Genomic DNA, 17509 nt, shown 5'->3' with positions numbered 1-17509 from the left:
GGGCATCTGTCTGCTTGTGGGATGCTGTCAGTGGTTGCCTTTGCATCATTTCCCCCCTTCCCTCCTTCACTTATTACAGTGTTGCCTTGACCCATGAGTTTTCGCACCTTGGCAGTTCCTGTTCTCTCCCCTGTCCCACTGGGGACAGGGGCAGTGAGTGAGCATCTGTACCTTTTAGCTGCTGGCTGCAGGCAGCCCACCACAGTAATGCATATATGTATGTTCTTAAAAAAAATTTTTTTTGCAAATATATAAGTATTTCAAGTACATGGTTTTATTTGTTAAAATTGACAAATATTTGAGGGCTATGTCTGATGCTGCTTTACTGTTTGTATACACTTAATTCTGATCTACTCTTAATTTTAAAAGAATATTGGAAGAAGGAAGGATTAAAAAGGAGGCAAATAGTTCTCTACAGACAAAGTTGCATGAATGTCCCAACCTAAATTTTATTTTGAAGTATTTTTTTCAAGTGGTGGTTTCCAACTTGCTTATTGCAATAAAATTTAAGTAATTTGTGCATATTACTTCAGCAGTATGTAGAGAATACTCCACAGACAAGAGGAAGCATAGAAGTAGGAAAAGAGCTGTTGGGAGGGTTGCCCTAGTTAAGTGTATGGGCTTAAAACAATTAGTCCTACAATTCTTGTTTGGTTAAGCCTTAATTGATGACTGCATTTTTAAAAGTAGCTCTTTTGGCCAAGGAAACAAGAAATATGGATTAAAATGGTGAAGGGTTGTGTAAAACTTTCATTTTCAGCAGTTTGTGTTCTTGCATCCATCATTCAAGCTTAAGACCCTGGTGGATTAATTCAGATCTTTTATTAGTAGAGTTGTTGGTATATTTCCACAGATTAAGATTGATGTGGCTTTATTTGTGTATATCTGTATATACACACATATACATACACAAATGTGTGTGTAGATTTTTAAGCTACAATGGATGCTTTATTCCATTTTAAAAACTGAACTTTCTAAAGGCTGCTCTTGCATGTATTTACTGTCTATCTGGTTCTTATCTCTACTTCCATTACCTTACTGGAAGATGAAGTGGCATCTTGGGTTGTAAACTTGTTAACAGTCAAACTTTTCACTCTTTCAAAACCTCTGAGTTTTACTCAGGTCATGAAGGCATACAGGGGTAGAGAAATACAAGCAAACTAAAAATGACTATTGACCAGAAGTCAGGAAATGGATTTCAGTGTTGTCTATTTAAAAAAAAAAAACCTTCAAAATTATGTATCTGAAGTGCAAATGTGGTCTTTTTAATAAAACTACCACATACTATAGTAACTAACTTAAAACTTGAAAGAATATTAATGTTAACAGTCTTTTCTTCCTACTTGTAGGTGAAGTAATAGTGACTACACCGTATAGCCTCCTGAGACTGTTTGAACATCACAGTTTATTATTTTGTAGACTTTGCCATCTTGTTCTTGATGAGATTGAAGTACTGTTCTCTGACGCTATGGAACAGGTAAGTGGCTTATTTTCAGATGGTAAAATGCTGTTCCAGTTGTGCATGTGTCATGAAAACAGTGGCACATAGTGGAAAAAAAACAACCTTTCTGAACCCCTGTGGTAGAATTGAGAAGAAAATGGAATTTAAAAAAATTAAAAATCACATCTTTATACTTCTGGCAGAATGAAACACTGGAAAAGTGGTTTATCTATTAAAACTGACTTTCCCAGCTTTTTTTTTTTTTTTTTAATGTGAGAGCTCTGTCTTGTCTGTTCTGTGCTACTGCTCCATTATTTTGTCTTCATTTGCTGTGGATGGTTTCCCAAGAACCTGCATTTTTTTTAGTTTGGTAGTGGGAGTCTTTAATCTACTTTAAAGATTTGCATCATCTGTCTGTAGGGACCTTCCTTTTCCCTCTTATCAGTGCTGTTTGAACAGCTTCAGTTCAAGAACCATCTGTATTGGTAAGATACTAAGTTTCCATACAATGAAAGGCAGAAGTGAATGATGAAATAGTCTTGTAAGCAATCATAAAAACTTTCCTGGGGCCTTAATGTCAGTGCAGGCAAAAGGAGAAGCTCATCCCAACTCAGTCTTGAGAGAGGAGCAGTATAGAGTTCCATGTTGATAAGGATGTATATATTGTATCAGTTTTTAAATTATGATTTATAACTCAAGTTTGAGAAAATTCCATATTTTTTTTATTGCTGCTTTGGGGCTTTGTAGGACATATGCTTTTTGTTAGTATTACATCATCAGTATGCAAAAAACAGCTTGCACACCTGTTTTTCCCTTTTACAGATTATTTTTTTTATCATTAACTGCATTAACTTTAAACCAGAAACTTCTTAATGGAGCTAGATTGCCCAGTTTGCTATATGTAGGGCTATTAAATGTGCCTTTGTAGCAGCAAATCTGAAGTCATAAATTAGATGAAATGTCATCCTTCTTCAGTGGGGCATTCCTTCTTTCTGTTTAGTCTTTTCTTTCTGTTGTATTCCTGTACCTCTTGAGACAAGAGTGCAGGTATATCATATGAAGATTGCAGAAAAGGAAGATTGCAGTTTGTGAAATCCTATGTGTTTTTGTAAAATCTTCTCAGCTTCTCAAAAACATCAGTCTTGAACAGAAAAAAAAGAAGAAATGTTCTTTCAGATGGAAGTGACCATTTGGTAGTGTTTGGACTATTGCAGTGCTTCTAAAGTGTTATGTTACAAAATTATATTGTTAAAAATGTTGCTGCTATGGGTTGGTTTGGTGCCAGGTTGAGAGAGATCTCTTTGAATTGTGCCAAAGCCCTGGAATACTTCTTAGTATGGTAGTGCTTTGCCAGAAATTCTGATGTCATTCCACAACTGGACTGCTTGTCACTTATGTAAGCTGAAGTCCATCAGGAATATATTCATTCTGTCTCAGTGATCTTTATTTTTTTTATAAATTATTTTAAGGCACCATCATCCCCTCTTTTTTTATTTTTTCAAATTACTCTGGCAGTTTGGATTTATCTTCTACTTACCTCTTAGTTTTTGCTGACTGCCTCTGACTCTTGTATCTGGTTTTTTGTCTAGGTTTAGTATTTTTCAGATTTGAACAGAGCCTTTTCCTGAGATTTCTTTCTTCTCTTGGCAAAATCCTGCATTACAACCCTTCATGCTTTCCTGTTGTTTTTGTCGTTTCAGAAGTCATTAAAATAATAGGATAAAAGTGCACAAACCAAACACTTTATTTTAGTATGTGAAATTTGTGTTTTGCTGTGGTGGTATTCTTGTGATTGGAAAAAAGTGTGCTGAAACGGTGAAATAGAAAAAAACTTTTTTTCTTTATAGGTTTTTACTATCTTAGATTGTTTCAAGAAAGACATTACTAAAGAGAGGGAATATTCACCACATCAGATTGTTGCTGTTGGAACTCGTTGGAATAAACATATAGCACATCTGATAAAGGAGTTCATGAATGATCCTTACATTGTGATAACTGCTATGGAAGAAGCTTCCATCTATGGAAATGTGCAACAGGTAAAAATTTGTGGATGATGTCACTGTTTGTTTACTAAGATACTTTGCTCTTTCTACTGATCAAGGTCAGTATATGTGGCTGATTGCTTATTTAAAATGGCTAGTGCTACGGTCCTACTTTGGACTATTCAGGTGCACCTCCCACATGTGAACTGCGGTGACTCTTAAAGACCTGTGCAATCTAATCACTGAACAAGCTGAAGGTCTTTTACCTTCCTTTGTAGGACTGAAGTGAAGATACTCCCTCAAGTATTTTGTTGTCAGTGCAAAAGAATCTGATTTTATGCGAAGCATTTGCAAATGTGACCAAATTTTTGTGACCAAAATTTTATCAGAATGTTTTTGCAATTATTAGTGGTGAATGGCAGAACTAGAATGTAAATTATCCCAAGACAGAGCTAGTAAAATCCAGAACTTAATTTCACCTAAAATTTCCAGAAAGCTGTTACATATTCTTAGGTGTCTTCTCATTAGGTTCCAGTCAATGTGGTGTAGCCCTTAAGAATAATACCAAGTGTCGTAAGGATGATTTGAATTCTTCTGTGTCTCATAATGTAATAATTTGAGGACTGAGAGTGTTGAGAAATCTCTAAGACTGGGCTTCCTGAGCATGACACAAAACTGAAAAAACCACTTTTTGTGTGAACTCTAGTTAATGATTTGGCAGGACTGAAAATGTCAGTGTTTTGGTGCTTCAGTTATTAAGAGTATTTCACGTGGTGCAGTATGCTTTTGGAGTGTGAAACCTTTTCAGTGGTACTTGAAAATGCCAAACTTAAAGGTTGATAAATCACCTAAAATTAAATTAATGAAAATTCTTAATGTGGGATTTTGATTATGTGTTGGATTTTAATTATACTTCTGGAAACTGTTCTAAATGCATACCTTTTGTCAGATTTGTATCTTTAACAGAAGACCTACCACTTACTGGAGCTACCGTTTACTGGATTCTCTTTGGTATTACATAACAATGTGTAGTACTTAGTAAAAGGAAGAATTGTATAGTAAAGTATGTATAGATTACATTAATTATCAGCCCTCTGCTTTGTATCTACTTTTAGGTTGTACAACCTTGCACAAACAGTGAGAGAACTGCTGTGTTACTCAAAATACTGGATTCTACCCACAATAATCTTCAGAAGGTGCTGGTATTCACTAGTTCAGTAAGTGAAGCAGAAATGGTTCATAAGGTAAGGAAGTATTGAAATTTACATAAGTGTGCTTATTAATTGCTAAGATATAGAAAACTGACATATCTTGGCTTCAGAGAATAAAGGAGGAGTGTAAATTTGGAAGTTATTTTATTTTCTGCTAAAAATAGCCCCAACCCCACACTTGTGCCAACCAGAAGAAAGCCTAGCTGACAGGAACATCTGGCATAGAATGCATTCCTTGTTAAATTCTTAACTACTTTTTGTCTGTCGAGTTGGAACTTTGAGTTGAATTGGACTGGCTTTTTTCCATTAAAAGTTCTGTCAGTTTTTTTAGTTTCATTTTTTTACTGCTTCCAGGAGTGGTATGGGGGGAGGAAAAAATCTAAGCCACCATGTTAAGAAGTTCTATTCTGTTGCTTTTGACTCGAGTAGTTGAAATTGGAGAAGACTATTTCTCTGATTTGAAAGAAACATTTTTTGTTATCCTGTGAAAGTCGACTAGAATTCAGTTAAGCTTTAAGTCATTGAATGTGGGGGGAAGATAGCGTGCTTAATATGTATTTTCTTAAAAGAAGTCTTAAACTGGTGTAAGACAGCCTCAAAATTACCTGCAATAGAGCATGCTCCAGTTTTACACCTCTTTTTGTGGGATTGTATACTCAGCATTTCGGAGGTGGAGACTAAGGGTTTTCCTGCAATGGTTCTTTATTCAGATATTATAGCAATGAATATATATCCCAACATAACAATAGAAAAATCTTTTCTGTACTTTCACTGTCTCTTTACTCGTCCTCCAGCAGTGCGGAGTAGGAGGAGTTCAGTCTGGTTCAACTGGGAAGCAAGAGTTGGGAAGCAGTTGTGTTAAGCCTGGACAGGCTGATGGGGGTGATATAGCTAAAGGAGGCAAGTTATGAGGGTATTAGAATTAAAGCCTTTAACGATGGCTTCAAGGATGGGATAACAAAAGGATGCGTGGCTGGACTGTTCAGATGTCATAGGAAGAGATATGTCAGTCCTGAAGCATGGGAGTGTATTCCTTTCCTACATAAATGTTAGTATATCTGGAATGTTTAATCTTTGACAATTATTAATGGAAGTAAATCTGATTTTGTCTTGTGACTTTCTAACATGGTTTCCTTGAATATTTGAGGGTTAATTTGTTCAAGAATATCAAAACCATCCCCACCACCACTTAAAGGAAGAGTGTTTATTGGTGCTGAAGAAGTATTGAAGCCGTTTGCAGTAATCCTTGTGTACACCAACTTCAAATACCTTAAATGGTCTACAAAAATATTTAGTTCCCTTAGTTCATTGACCTGCCAGTTTACCAAATAACCAAGCCTTTTGAGAATACTACATCCATGCAAATTAAGTGTGGGTAGGTCAGTGAGGGGGTTTTTTATTGTTTTTCTGAGAGACTGAAACATGAGTCTGCACAATAGAATCGACTTAGAGGACACCTTAACAGTGGTAAAAGCTTAAAATGGGATTTGTACTTCCTTAAGCATCTGTTCAATGTATTAATCCATAGGAACCTGAGCTTTTTTTGTTTTCTTTTTATGCAGGAAGTTAGTAAACTTAGTCTCCATAATCTCGATTTTCTTTTTTTTTTTCTTCACACTTCCGCTTGGTTCTCTTTACAGTAGCTAAGATAAGCTGGATACTAATAAGATACATTATTTATTAGAGTTTATTTGATCAGTTATTACTGTATTGGAAGAAATGTATAACTTGTTACCTTGTCATCCAGGCACTGAAAAGCAACTCAATATTTTCATTAAAAATACATAAAGAAAGCAAGTTTAATATCAAGTATATCTTAGAGCAGTGGGCAAAAGCATATACTTCCGGCACTTGTCTTGTGTTAGGTGAGTATTTTCTTTTTTGTCTGGGTGTGATTATGTCTTCATGGTGTTCTACACTAAATACTTACACTAGGTTATCCGTTGCTTCCACAGTCAGTTCCCTATGAATCCTTTCTAGTTATGCGTTCACCTGTTAATGCTACAGTTAGTCTCCCTTCCTTCCGGGTCCCAGGGTTAACTGCTGCAAGACAAAACCTTAACTTACTAGAGGGAACATAAAGGAGGTGGGGTTTTTTTATGCATTAGTTAAAAGAACTAATGTATCAAACGAACTTGTATTTTCAAAGAACTTCCATGAGTTCACAATTGTCTCCCACTACAGAAGATATTTTCAGTTTGAAATGATTTAGAAACTCCCAAGACTTATTGTAATAAGTTGCCATATGTTCTGGTAGAATTTTGTTTTTCAAGTTTTTTGCAGTAGCAAAGACTCTTACCAGTTTCAGACTTAATTTTTTCCATTTTGTACATCTAAAGAAGATTGACTTAATTACATCTGCTTTGTAGGTCCATATAAATCCTGCATTACTTGCACCTGTTTTCTGTCTTACTCTTGTGAAATACTTGGCTGTGGGCAATTCTGTTAATTCTGTGATACTGATATGAGATATAGAATTATGCTAGATGATGAAATGCTGTGTCTGCCATATGCTTATGAAATCTATTGTCTGAAGAGATACAATGCCTTATGTGAGTGTACTGAGAAAAGGCTTTTTTCTTAGTTCTTAAGTCAATGGATCCTCATCCATTGGAGGGGAAACAGCAGTTGCTAATGTGATGTAATGTTTCACATGCTTGAAGTGTTACAGTTATCTTACGTGTGTGTTAAACATGTGCTTAGTTTTAACAGATGACTGCATGCAGTCTTTAGGAATTACAGATGCAACTTGCGTGATACATTTCAGTTTTCCTTCTCCAAGAATCTTTGGCCAGCGTCTACACAGCATGTCTGACAACTTCTGTAATGTGATAAAGGTTTGAGTAAATTTTTAACAGATTTGTACTGCATTTGATTATTAAGTGGTGGATACATAAAAGCTTTAAAGAAAAAATATATCTATTTTTTAGGGTTCTTCTGTAGATCAGGAATGTGCAAAGACAAGGTCAGTCATTCTGCTAACAGAAAACAGTGCATGTGATGCACTTGGAATACTGCGTTATTTGCAACACGCAGAAGCTGAAATTCCACCAGAACTGCATGATTTTACCGCCAAGATGGTAGAAGCTGAAGAAGAGAAGAAATTTTCAAGGCCACTGTGTGCTTATCTTAAAACATTTGGGATTTGCAAGTAAGGAAGTACCAAGTTTTCTTGACACCTGTACTGACAAAGGAGGGCCTTATATGCCCTGAATGATGGTTGCTTCTATTTCTTGATGAATTTTCCTGTTGGATACTTTTGTTCAAACCCTTTTTTGCTCATGAGCTCTTTCCTATTGATGGTTGCATGTGTTTTACTCTTCTTAGGTACTTTTATGGAAAAAAAATAATATTTTTATGGAGACCAGTCATTCACATAGTATCATAATTCATTATTAATCCTGCCTAGATGTACTTGAGGGAACTTTAAGCCATTGTTTTGCTTAGTTAGTTATCCTAACGGTAATTGCACAAGGTTTGTGTTCTACTTTTCTTCCCTACTGTCTCCTGTCCCTCCAGAGTGGGTAAGTAGATTATGACTTCTCCAAACTGTATGTAACTGGATTGTAAGTAGTGCCTGAAGGAGGAAGCTAAAACGTTTTTGGGTATGACTTCTAGTATAGATAACTGCTGTTGGAAGTAACAAAAAATTAAATGTTAGTGTTTGTTGTACTCTGGAAGAAGTTTCATGGTCTTTTTTTGTTTTCATTGTACAAACTTTTCCACCAAGAGCTTTTTGGCTGTTTCTGCCTAACCCCCAAAGTCATGGGTGCTATTTGAGACAGAAATTGGTTATTGAGGGCTAATGAAAGTTCAGTGTTTAAAGCTGTTGTAAGTCATATCAAAATAGTGTACAACTGAAAACAAAGGGCTTCTTTCTGAAACCGTTTTTTTAATGTGTAGGAATAGAACAGTATGTCCAGATCGTCATCAAATAAATTTACAAATAGATGTGCCCCAGAATATACTGGATAAACTTAAACAAACACCTGGATGTGTCACAGTAAGTTATTATTTTCTTTGGGTTTAGGTAGCAAGAAAACAGGTCTTAAATAGCTACTTAGCATATTACTAGTTTTTCATATTATATTAATACTACTGTAGTATGTATACTATATTTCTTGGATAGTTATTTTTTAGCTTTTTTCTATCTCCCTTGCTTAAATAAGTGTGCTAGATTTTCCCTTAATCCTTAGCTTGAATTGAACTTGTTTTGAAGGTGATTCTGAGTTTACCACAGATTTTCTTCTTCATGGAAGATTCCCGTTCTATGGGAAGAGGGCTTATGTTCTGTTCACTCCTTTTCTTTATAAATTGAGACCGTAGACTAAAATTAACAAAGGTTAAAGTTCCTATAAACTTCAGTTATACTTATTGTAAAGGAAGCACAAATTAGGAGTGAAGAGAATAGAAGATAAAGAGAAGTGAGTGGATTCTTTGTCAGTCCATTTCTGCCTAATAAATAAGCTTTTGTTGGTAGGTATGAGTTCAAACCCTTTGACAACCCACATGTATCCAGCTTTACAGCCCAAGAGTAGGACATATTTCATTACACTCGTACTAGAAATGTGCACTTACCAGTGCACTTACCAGGTGCACTCAAGACAGCAGTTGAGGCCTCTTCCATTTCCTCATCTAATTCTGCCTCTGCTGACTGCAGAGCCCAAGTGTTCATCTTACTAATTAATTATCACTTTGATAATTGTTCACTTTCTTTTTGTTTGGGACCCAGTATAATGTTTCCTTCGTTTAAGAACCTCAAGTCACGTTGTGGTTTTTTTTAGGACTTTTATTAGGTGGAAGTTACTTTTCTGGTCCTCTTGTCTGGCCTCATTCACCCAGCTGTATCTCAGTACTTCTGCCTGGCATGACCCTTGTTATGGAATGCCCCCAGCATTTTATGTGTTGGTGTTGATAGCAGTATATTATAGTTTTTCATTTAATTAATTCTAGTGCAAAAGAGTGAGGCCTTATTCTTCCCCAGTCAGTTCTTCTAAAACTCATGAAAAGGCTGGAGAATACTTAGAATTAAGCTTGAATGGTGTGGAATGCCTTAGTGGTTAGTACCTTGGCAGGTAATAGTGTAGTGCAGTGGTGTTGATTTAAGTGGAATACTGCCAACTGAGACCTAACAGTTCTTGCTCTATAAATTTCTGTCCACTACTGACTGGAATATGGGCAGTTAGTATTATTAATAATCTTAATATAATAATAACAACTTGTAATCTTCTGAAATGTGTGTATGCGTCAGCATCTTTGTCACCTCTTTGGGCTGGAAGGAGGTAGGTGATCTTGAATATGAAAACTTCCATTTCATTAATTTAAGAAATCATTTAGTCATCCTTTCTTCTAATGTATTTTATACTTTCAGATACTTCCTCTCCACATTGTAAATGCAACCAACTACTTTGGTCGAATAGTAGATAAGCAAAAGGACCAATATACAATTCTTGCTGAAGAAATTAATGAGTATTTTAAGAAACCTAGTAATAAAATTTCTGTTAAAAATGTGGAGAAGCTAGCATTTTATGGATTATGTGAGGAAACACACTTTCACAGGTAAAAATGTTGGGTTTTTTTAAATTACTCGTGCACTCTTTTATGCAAAGTAATTAGAAACTTTCACTGTTCAGTTAAAAAAAAGTCAGCTCACCCCCTAAACCAGCAAGTGATCACTGTTGTTCAAGTAATTCTTTAAAAAGCTATCATACTCTTTAAGTTACTGAATGGAAAACAGAATGACAACTGACGCATGCACACACAGGTATTTGGCTATGACAATGTAATTTTTTAAACAAGAGTAGATTAAAAAAACTTTTTACAAGTGATTATATGAATAATAATCCTGTGTTTCCTCTCCTACTATATTAAGGGTTCAAGTGGTAGAGATTTCATCAAAAGAGGAGGAAAATGTGTTCTTTAACGTCAAAATTAAATATATAGATGAAGGCAGAATGAGTCATGTTCAGAACTATCAGCTGCTTCACTTACCTGCAAGGTTTCAGTGTCTGCCACCTCAGGCTGTGGAATTTGTAGTTTGTAGAGTGAAACCCATTGATAATGATATTGAATGGAACCCAAAGGTAATATTTATCCTTTTTCTTCATGGTATTTCCTCTATGTTCTTTATCTCCGTGTTATTTTCTACAAGAAAAGAGTTAGGAACTGCAAACTTAGTTACGAAATTTAATTGCTTATTAATATTGCAAATAAATACCTGCTATTGGGGCAGATAAGAAGTCAGTTTTCTTGTTTGCTTTTCTACTAAATAAAAAGTTAAATATATGGGATTTTCTTCTCTATGATTTAAATGGTTTATTCCAGAACAAGTTACTGCTGCTTTTGAATCTGTGGGGAGTAACAGAGGAAGGGTAGCCTCTGTAAATTGGCATGTGTTTGAGTATTCTTCCATTAAGGAAGCTCCTTCCTTTAATACCACTTTAACCTACAGTAAGGTTGGAGTACTTCACTAGTTTACTCCAAAACTGTTTTTATTTATTGAATACCCTTTTCATTGTTAAGCTCACAAGATTGTTTTATGATAATTAAAATATCTGTAAAGTTATGTTGGTATACCTCTCAAGTGCAGTGAAAATTTACCTCTCAAGTGCAGTGAAAATTTGTTTCTCCTAGGTAACTAATTATATTAATTGCAAAATTAAAGGAAAACTACATGAAGCAAAAATAGTACATACCTTGGGAAATACAGCTTGGGTTGACCCAATGGTAGGTATCAAATTGTAGCATTAGAAAATATTTTTATCCAAACTCCTTTATAGCAAGAGCACCCATTCTTCTCTTTCATTCTGCTCATTTATGTTTTAATTTTTTCTATGTGCTGTTTATGTAATCCTGTTGGTTAATTTACTGTCGTGGTATCTGAGCACTGGAACAGGTTGTTCGGAGTTCATAGAGTCTCCATCCTTGGAGATACTCAGAAGCAATCAGGACACAGTCCTAGGCAGCCAGGTGACCCTGTTTGAGCAAAGGGGTTAGATATGATGACCTCCAGAGGCCCCTTCCAGCATCAACCATTCTGTGATAAATGAGTATGCTCGTATATAGATGGAATACACAACTGAGTTACTTGAACTTTAAATCTGGAGATCTAAATATGCACCCATAACAGAGCACCAAAATAATTATAAATGTCATCCAGACTATTCCACAAAGTTAATAATAAAAGCAGATTTTGGAGGTACTAGTTTTTAGGGTTTTGTCTTGTAAAATCAATTCTGTAGTTCGTCACACATGCCTCTGAAAGAATGAAAATTTGATCCTTCAAGATTATTTTCTGATATCTAAGATGCCTTATACTAAACTTAATAATTTAGTTTATATTTCTAAAGTCTTGGCTGTCTTTTATGATTCTTGCATTAGTTTAGAGTTAGTCTAATTTTTCTGCAAATTAAAAAACTTTTAAGCTTTTTTTCCCCATTGTTTTCTTGATTAGGGTAGGAAGGATGGGTGCTCTTGTTCTTGGATTTTTTTTACTGTTTTACTTACACTTAAATCTGGAAGATTTCTTGGTCTTGTGAAGTGTTTATGCGTAGTGGTGTGAGTTTTTCTTCATAAACTGAATTTCTTTCTGTCAGCATTCAAAAGAGGACCTGTAACCATCAATTCTCTATTTGAAAACCAGAGAAAACAAATTGCTTACAGATATAAATAAATGGGGGTATGTTTAAAGTTTTACTTAACAGCTTAAAATTGAAGAGAGACCATTTATGAGCAGTGGTTTCCATTTAGTATCTTTTGTAATTCTAGATACGGGTTACCAGGCTTTCAGATATGAAGATATCAGTCATTGAATACAATATTCGATCTGAGATTTTGTTGACAGGTCTGGGAACTGACAATCCAGAACATATAACACAACTTCAGAAGTTGTGCGGACAAGTGAAAGTATTAGATCATGCAAAGAACTTGGAGCCTTTGTAAGTGTTTATGAATCGTTTTCAGCATATACTTTACCAAGAAAAAGAATTTGTTATTTAATTTTAACTGGATATTTTCATGATTAATATCACTGAATGTGATTTTTTTCATTTAAACACAGAGACAACAGTGTGTTATATATGTGCTTTTCTTTAACTCTTCTTTAGCCTCATAACCATCATAGAAAGGAAGACATAAATTCTAGAAAATGTTAACATAGTATTTGATGCAGATAGTCAAGTTTATCATAAAAATGTCATAAAAATATGGAGTCTGAATTCAAATTCAGTTATCTTTTATTATGATCAGTGATCTTTTTGAACGCTTACCAGTTGGTACGTAGTACCAGTCAGTACGTAGTACCAGTCAGTACTGTAGAGCATATTGTTGGTGTTTCTGCAACTGCACAGTTCCAGCTGGAAAATGTAAACAGTTTACTTCAAAAGGATTAGGACCATACATCTCATGAGTATGGCTACCTGATGGTTTTTGCAGTAGCAGCACTGTACATGTTTTTTCCTTGCCTTGTAAACTTTTAGAACTGTGTGAATACTGAATGCGGTGTGGAAGGGTACATCTCACTATAGTCTGCCGGAGATCCTACGACCCTTGATTTAAAATGCTCCTGAGCAAGACATCTGTAGCTTTTCTGTTCTGGTCTCTATGTTGCACCTTGTTCAGGAGTTTATTTAGCTGCTTATTCTTCAGTTTGGAGAGCCATCATTGAAAATACAATTTAAATGCTTTCGTCTGACCAACCACAATTTTTTTAATGTTTACAGGGAAGAAAGAAATCTGGAATATTTTATTTCAGAGAGCAAATATTGCTTCATAAACAAAAAAAATGCGTGAAATACCAGCATGGGCACTGTATGTGGTGTCACAGGGTTGGGCAAGTTAATTAAGGATGTTGTTTCTGTGACTTAGCCAGTAATGGAAGAAAGTATTCTTCATTTGGACAGATGACTTTGTGTTTAAAAATTATGCAGTGCTGTGTTCTCAGTAATGTTTTGACAGAGACTTCTGAGGCTGTTGCAGAAAAGAGGATTGTGGTGCCTATCTCTAAGTTCTCCAGTTGCGGTATTTCCTGAATCTTGTGTCCAGCTAGTGAAGCCCTTAGCTGTACAGCTAGAAAGCTAGAGATCTCTTACTAATCAGTGAAGAACTTTTGAGTATTCTAAAATCCTTACTTTTTCCAAGTCAGAATGAAATATGACCAAAAAGCCCCCAAACCTACTGAGATTCTTTGTGAGAGGGAATAATTTTCTTATCAAGCTCTACCACACAGTGTAAGGTCAATAGATTTTTTTTTTTTTTTAATGATTCAAAGGAGATGCTTGGCACCATCAGAATTTTAAATGTTCTCCTAACTTGGATTTCTCTTACTGAGTTACTGAAGTTCAGTGATTCTGTGGTGAGATTTACGGTTTGATAGAAGTGCGGGGGTTTTTTTAGATATTGGAATGAAAAAATGCACTTCAAAAGGATTTCCAACTATTAGGAATCGTTTCAATATTAAACATATTTAAACCCTTTCTTTTTAAAATGTCTCTTTCTGTGTTCAGAAGTATAAAGGAGGATATAGCTGGTCCAGAGAATGTGTCCAGTCCACAAAATACGTCAATGCAAGAAAATTCTACTGAAAACTATAACTCTTCTGAAACTACTCCTGGGAATCATCCATATGGTAAACCTTTTCATAATTTCCAAAGATTTTAAAACTAATTAAAATTAGGTGCTTAAATGTCAACCTAAAAGTCATTTTACCAAATGCAGACTTCTCTGAGTGTATAGAATAGCACCATATAGCTGATGCTTGCAGTAAGCCACAAATACCTTATAGTTAGCAGCCTGGAGATGCTGTGAGAGTTAAGCCATATCAATACAGCTGTTTTACTGTTTTGGGAACATTCTGTTTGTGAGAGCCTCTGAATTGTTTGGCTCTGAATGGAATGTGTGAGCAGGAAATGTCTCTCCTGCAGAGAGGACAAGCATTTGGCTGTCCAGGGCCATAGGGTTTAAGGAAGTTGAAATCTGTTGAAAGATTAGGTGAATAACAGCATCATTCTCTGTGAGGTTTAAGATGTTTTTCCAAGATTCAGGGTGATAGAAGATGTGTTGGTGTTTTTTTTTCTTTTTAATCTAATGTTCAAGGATGTAGTATTTAGTCAGTAGAGGCTCAAAAGCACATTAACAGCTTTGTCATTCATAGAAGGGGGAGAGAGAATGATCTGGTAGCAGTTGGCATGTGAGTTTGGAGCAACTAAAGCTCAGTGATTAAAAAATTACAGCAGACAGAAGTCAAATAAGATCCTGGAGTGCTTATCACAGAAGGCTCTTTTTTCCCTGGTGTAGTAGAGAGACTGTAATGCCACCTTTCAAGCAGTGATGGTAACATCAGTATTAGTTGTTTCATTCCTGAAACTCTTAGTTTCCAAAATTACGTGTTTCCGATTTCAAATAAATGTCTTAAAACTGGAAAAAACGTTACCTGACCTGGAAAACTGTGCATTTTGGGGTTTTTTTTTAAACTTTCTTAAACCAACTATAATACTCCTTCTAGTTAAAATTTTTACTTGAATTATTAACTTTATGAAATCTTTACAAATAGGAAGTACCCAATATAAATGCCCAATATAGTCTTGCAGTAGTAATTCGATTGCTGGCAAATTATTTTTATGATGGTAGGGGGGTATCCTGGAAGTATCTGATTTCTATAGTATAGATAAGTATAAAATATCTTTCTGGACTTCTTATTTTTAGATGGTGTAGCTCAAACTAATGAAGCAGAAGACTCTACCCAGCATCAGCATAAATGGTACAAAAATTCAGAGTGATTTGTTCCTATGCTTACTTTTTAATGAGCTGCCAAACAGGACGATCATTCTTACTGACATTGTGTTTTATGAGTAAATAGGTATAATACAGGTAGAAGTATACTGTTACATCAGTGTTGAACTTGAGAGATTACTGTTGCTGTTAGATGTGTATGTATACACACATCATATTGTTAATCCCTTAAGTAATTTAAATTGCTCTTTTGTTTACTCCTGGAAGCTAACTTTATCTGTTGAAATGATGTAATTTTTGATTAGATGCCATAGTACTAGGAAGTGAATGAAAACAAACAATTTCAGCTCAGTCCGTGAGTATAAGCTCTGACTTGCACTTGTCTGAATTATATTTTAACCAAAGACTGTCCTACCCTTCTGTCTCTGCGTATTGCTATTTAACGCTGTTCTTATAAAAAAAGTAAATCTGATTTTCCTCTGAGAATGTTTCTGCAACACACAATCATGGTCCATTTCTCTTTGTTTTTTGTTTGAAAGTGGATCCATTATCCTTATTATTTTGTGGATAGGACAACTTCTGTTGATAAATAATTTGAAAAGCATGCAGTAGAAGTGAATGCTAGGTTTGGCTTTAAGTGTGGAGTGTGTCTCGCGACTTGAGCTAGCAGATGTGCTGCTCCAAAGACTGAGACTGCAATGCTTATGTAGCAAGCTTGGCTGGCATCCTGTCATGTGCTTTCCTGACACTGCTATTCACTGTCAGATTATTATGGTTGAGTAGACCTACAGATGCGGAAACTCAGCTGTTTGTTTGTACCTAGTGGGAAAATTCTGGCTGTAGGTGAAACAGTTTATCCAAAACTCAGTTGTTTTCTATTAAAAAAAAAAATAAACTGTCTTTATTTTAGCTTTTATCCAGAAATAAAGTGGTTTCAAAATGAAGACACTGTTACAGTGAAGGTAAAAATAGCAAGTGTATCCAACTGTAAATGTGAGTTCTCTAAAGAGAAGGTGGTTTTCAGGTAGGTTTAAGAAATTTAAGTATAATAAAAAAATTTTGACTGTAAACTTGTATTTAATTTTTTTAACTTTTTTGTAATGTAGTGCTTGTTCAGGAGACAAACTTTATTTGGCTGACATGGAGCTGCATCAATATATAGTTGCAGAAAAGTCTACATATGTGATTAAGGATAAAGAGGTTATCATTGTTCTTGCGAAAGAGAAAAAAGGAGCGTGGAACAAATTACTGAAAATCAAGGTGAAGTGGAAATTAATTTGAGAACTATTGAGTGTTCTGAACATATTTACTGTGTGTCAGTGCAGGTATTTCAAACAATGTTTTTGTCAACAGAATCCTCACGTGTCTTTTGATTTTGAACACTGGGAAGATTTTGAAGATAAAAGCCCTTTTCCAGTTGGTAAGCAATGAATGAGTTGGTGTTTATAATGCATGAAATTATTAGTATTTTCCTTTTTGCATAAGCTTTATCTGAAATATTTATTTCAGATATGTGACACTTAGCTGGCATGCTCAAATCCTCTGAAAATGGATGAGAGGACCTCTAACAGAAGACTGTAGGCAGCAGGGTATTTCTCCATCAGAATAGCACAGACAAAAAGCAGTTTGAAGTAGCTTTTAGGGTTTTGGTCTAGTTGGTAGTCTAAAGTATGGGGGTTTTGTCATTTTGGGTTTTTTAATACTACCTTAATACTACTACATTATTTGTTCTGAAGCTTTTGCTTTTTCTTGCTTTATAAATATTACACTTTTGTTAATTACTTCTAGGTACTAAAAAACTGCACTACCCTGCTGCAGGAACTGAAGAATTGGTTGACTCCTCAGAAGACAGTGGAACAGAAAGTGATGAGTAATTTGGAGACAGATCTTTTTCCTCTGATAAGAATTATGCTTCTAAATGGTGTCTCCTGCATAAGTATTTCCACTAAAATTGATAAAACTAAACATATAGGTTGCAGAACTGTCCCTGATTTTAGGAGGAAAATAGCGCACCAACTCCTTACCTTTGGGCTCTGAGAATCTGAAGAAATACTCCACAGAAGAACATTATGTATGTTTTCTAGTGCCTTCACTTTAAAAGTGTTGGCTTTGATGATGTGCTGACATGTACATGTGCTGTCCAGACA

The 17509-nt window shown here is 35.3% G+C and overlaps 1 protein-coding gene across 1 annotated transcript in view; it reads left to right on the top strand.

Annotated features, from left to right (window-relative positions):
- LOC104471498 (putative ATP-dependent RNA helicase TDRD12) overlaps positions 1–17236 on the top strand; it is a 29146-nt gene extending 11910 nt beyond the window's left edge. Inside the window, exons 12-28 of the mRNA XM_010086856.1 lie at positions 1350–1477; positions 3289–3477; positions 4539–4667; positions 6382–6499; positions 7338–7471; positions 7565–7785; positions 8538–8637; positions 10006–10193; positions 10507–10717; positions 11268–11360; positions 12402–12571; positions 14138–14259; positions 15336–15390; positions 16273–16386; positions 16469–16622; positions 16716–16782; positions 17151–17236. Of these exons, the coding sequence (XP_010085158.1) occupies positions 1350–1477; positions 3289–3477; positions 4539–4667; positions 6382–6499; positions 7338–7471; positions 7565–7785; positions 8538–8637; positions 10006–10193; positions 10507–10717; positions 11268–11360; positions 12402–12571; positions 14138–14259; positions 15336–15390; positions 16273–16386; positions 16469–16622; positions 16716–16782; positions 17151–17236 (2279 nt within the window). The remainder of the gene's footprint in view (positions 1–1349; positions 1478–3288; positions 3478–4538; positions 4668–6381; positions 6500–7337; positions 7472–7564; positions 7786–8537; positions 8638–10005; positions 10194–10506; positions 10718–11267; positions 11361–12401; positions 12572–14137; positions 14260–15335; positions 15391–16272; positions 16387–16468; positions 16623–16715; positions 16783–17150) is intronic.
- The last annotated feature ends 273 nt before the right edge of the window (positions 17237–17509 follow it).

The sequence above is a fragment of the Pterocles gutturalis genome, unplaced genomic scaffold (genome assembly GCF_000699245.1).
Source record: "Pterocles gutturalis isolate BGI_N339 unplaced genomic scaffold, ASM69924v1 scaffold26431, whole genome shotgun sequence".
NCBI classification, from domain to species: domain Eukaryota; kingdom Metazoa; phylum Chordata; class Aves; order Pterocliformes; family Pteroclidae; genus Pterocles; species Pterocles gutturalis.
This window is presented reverse-complemented; position numbering and strand designations above follow the sequence as displayed.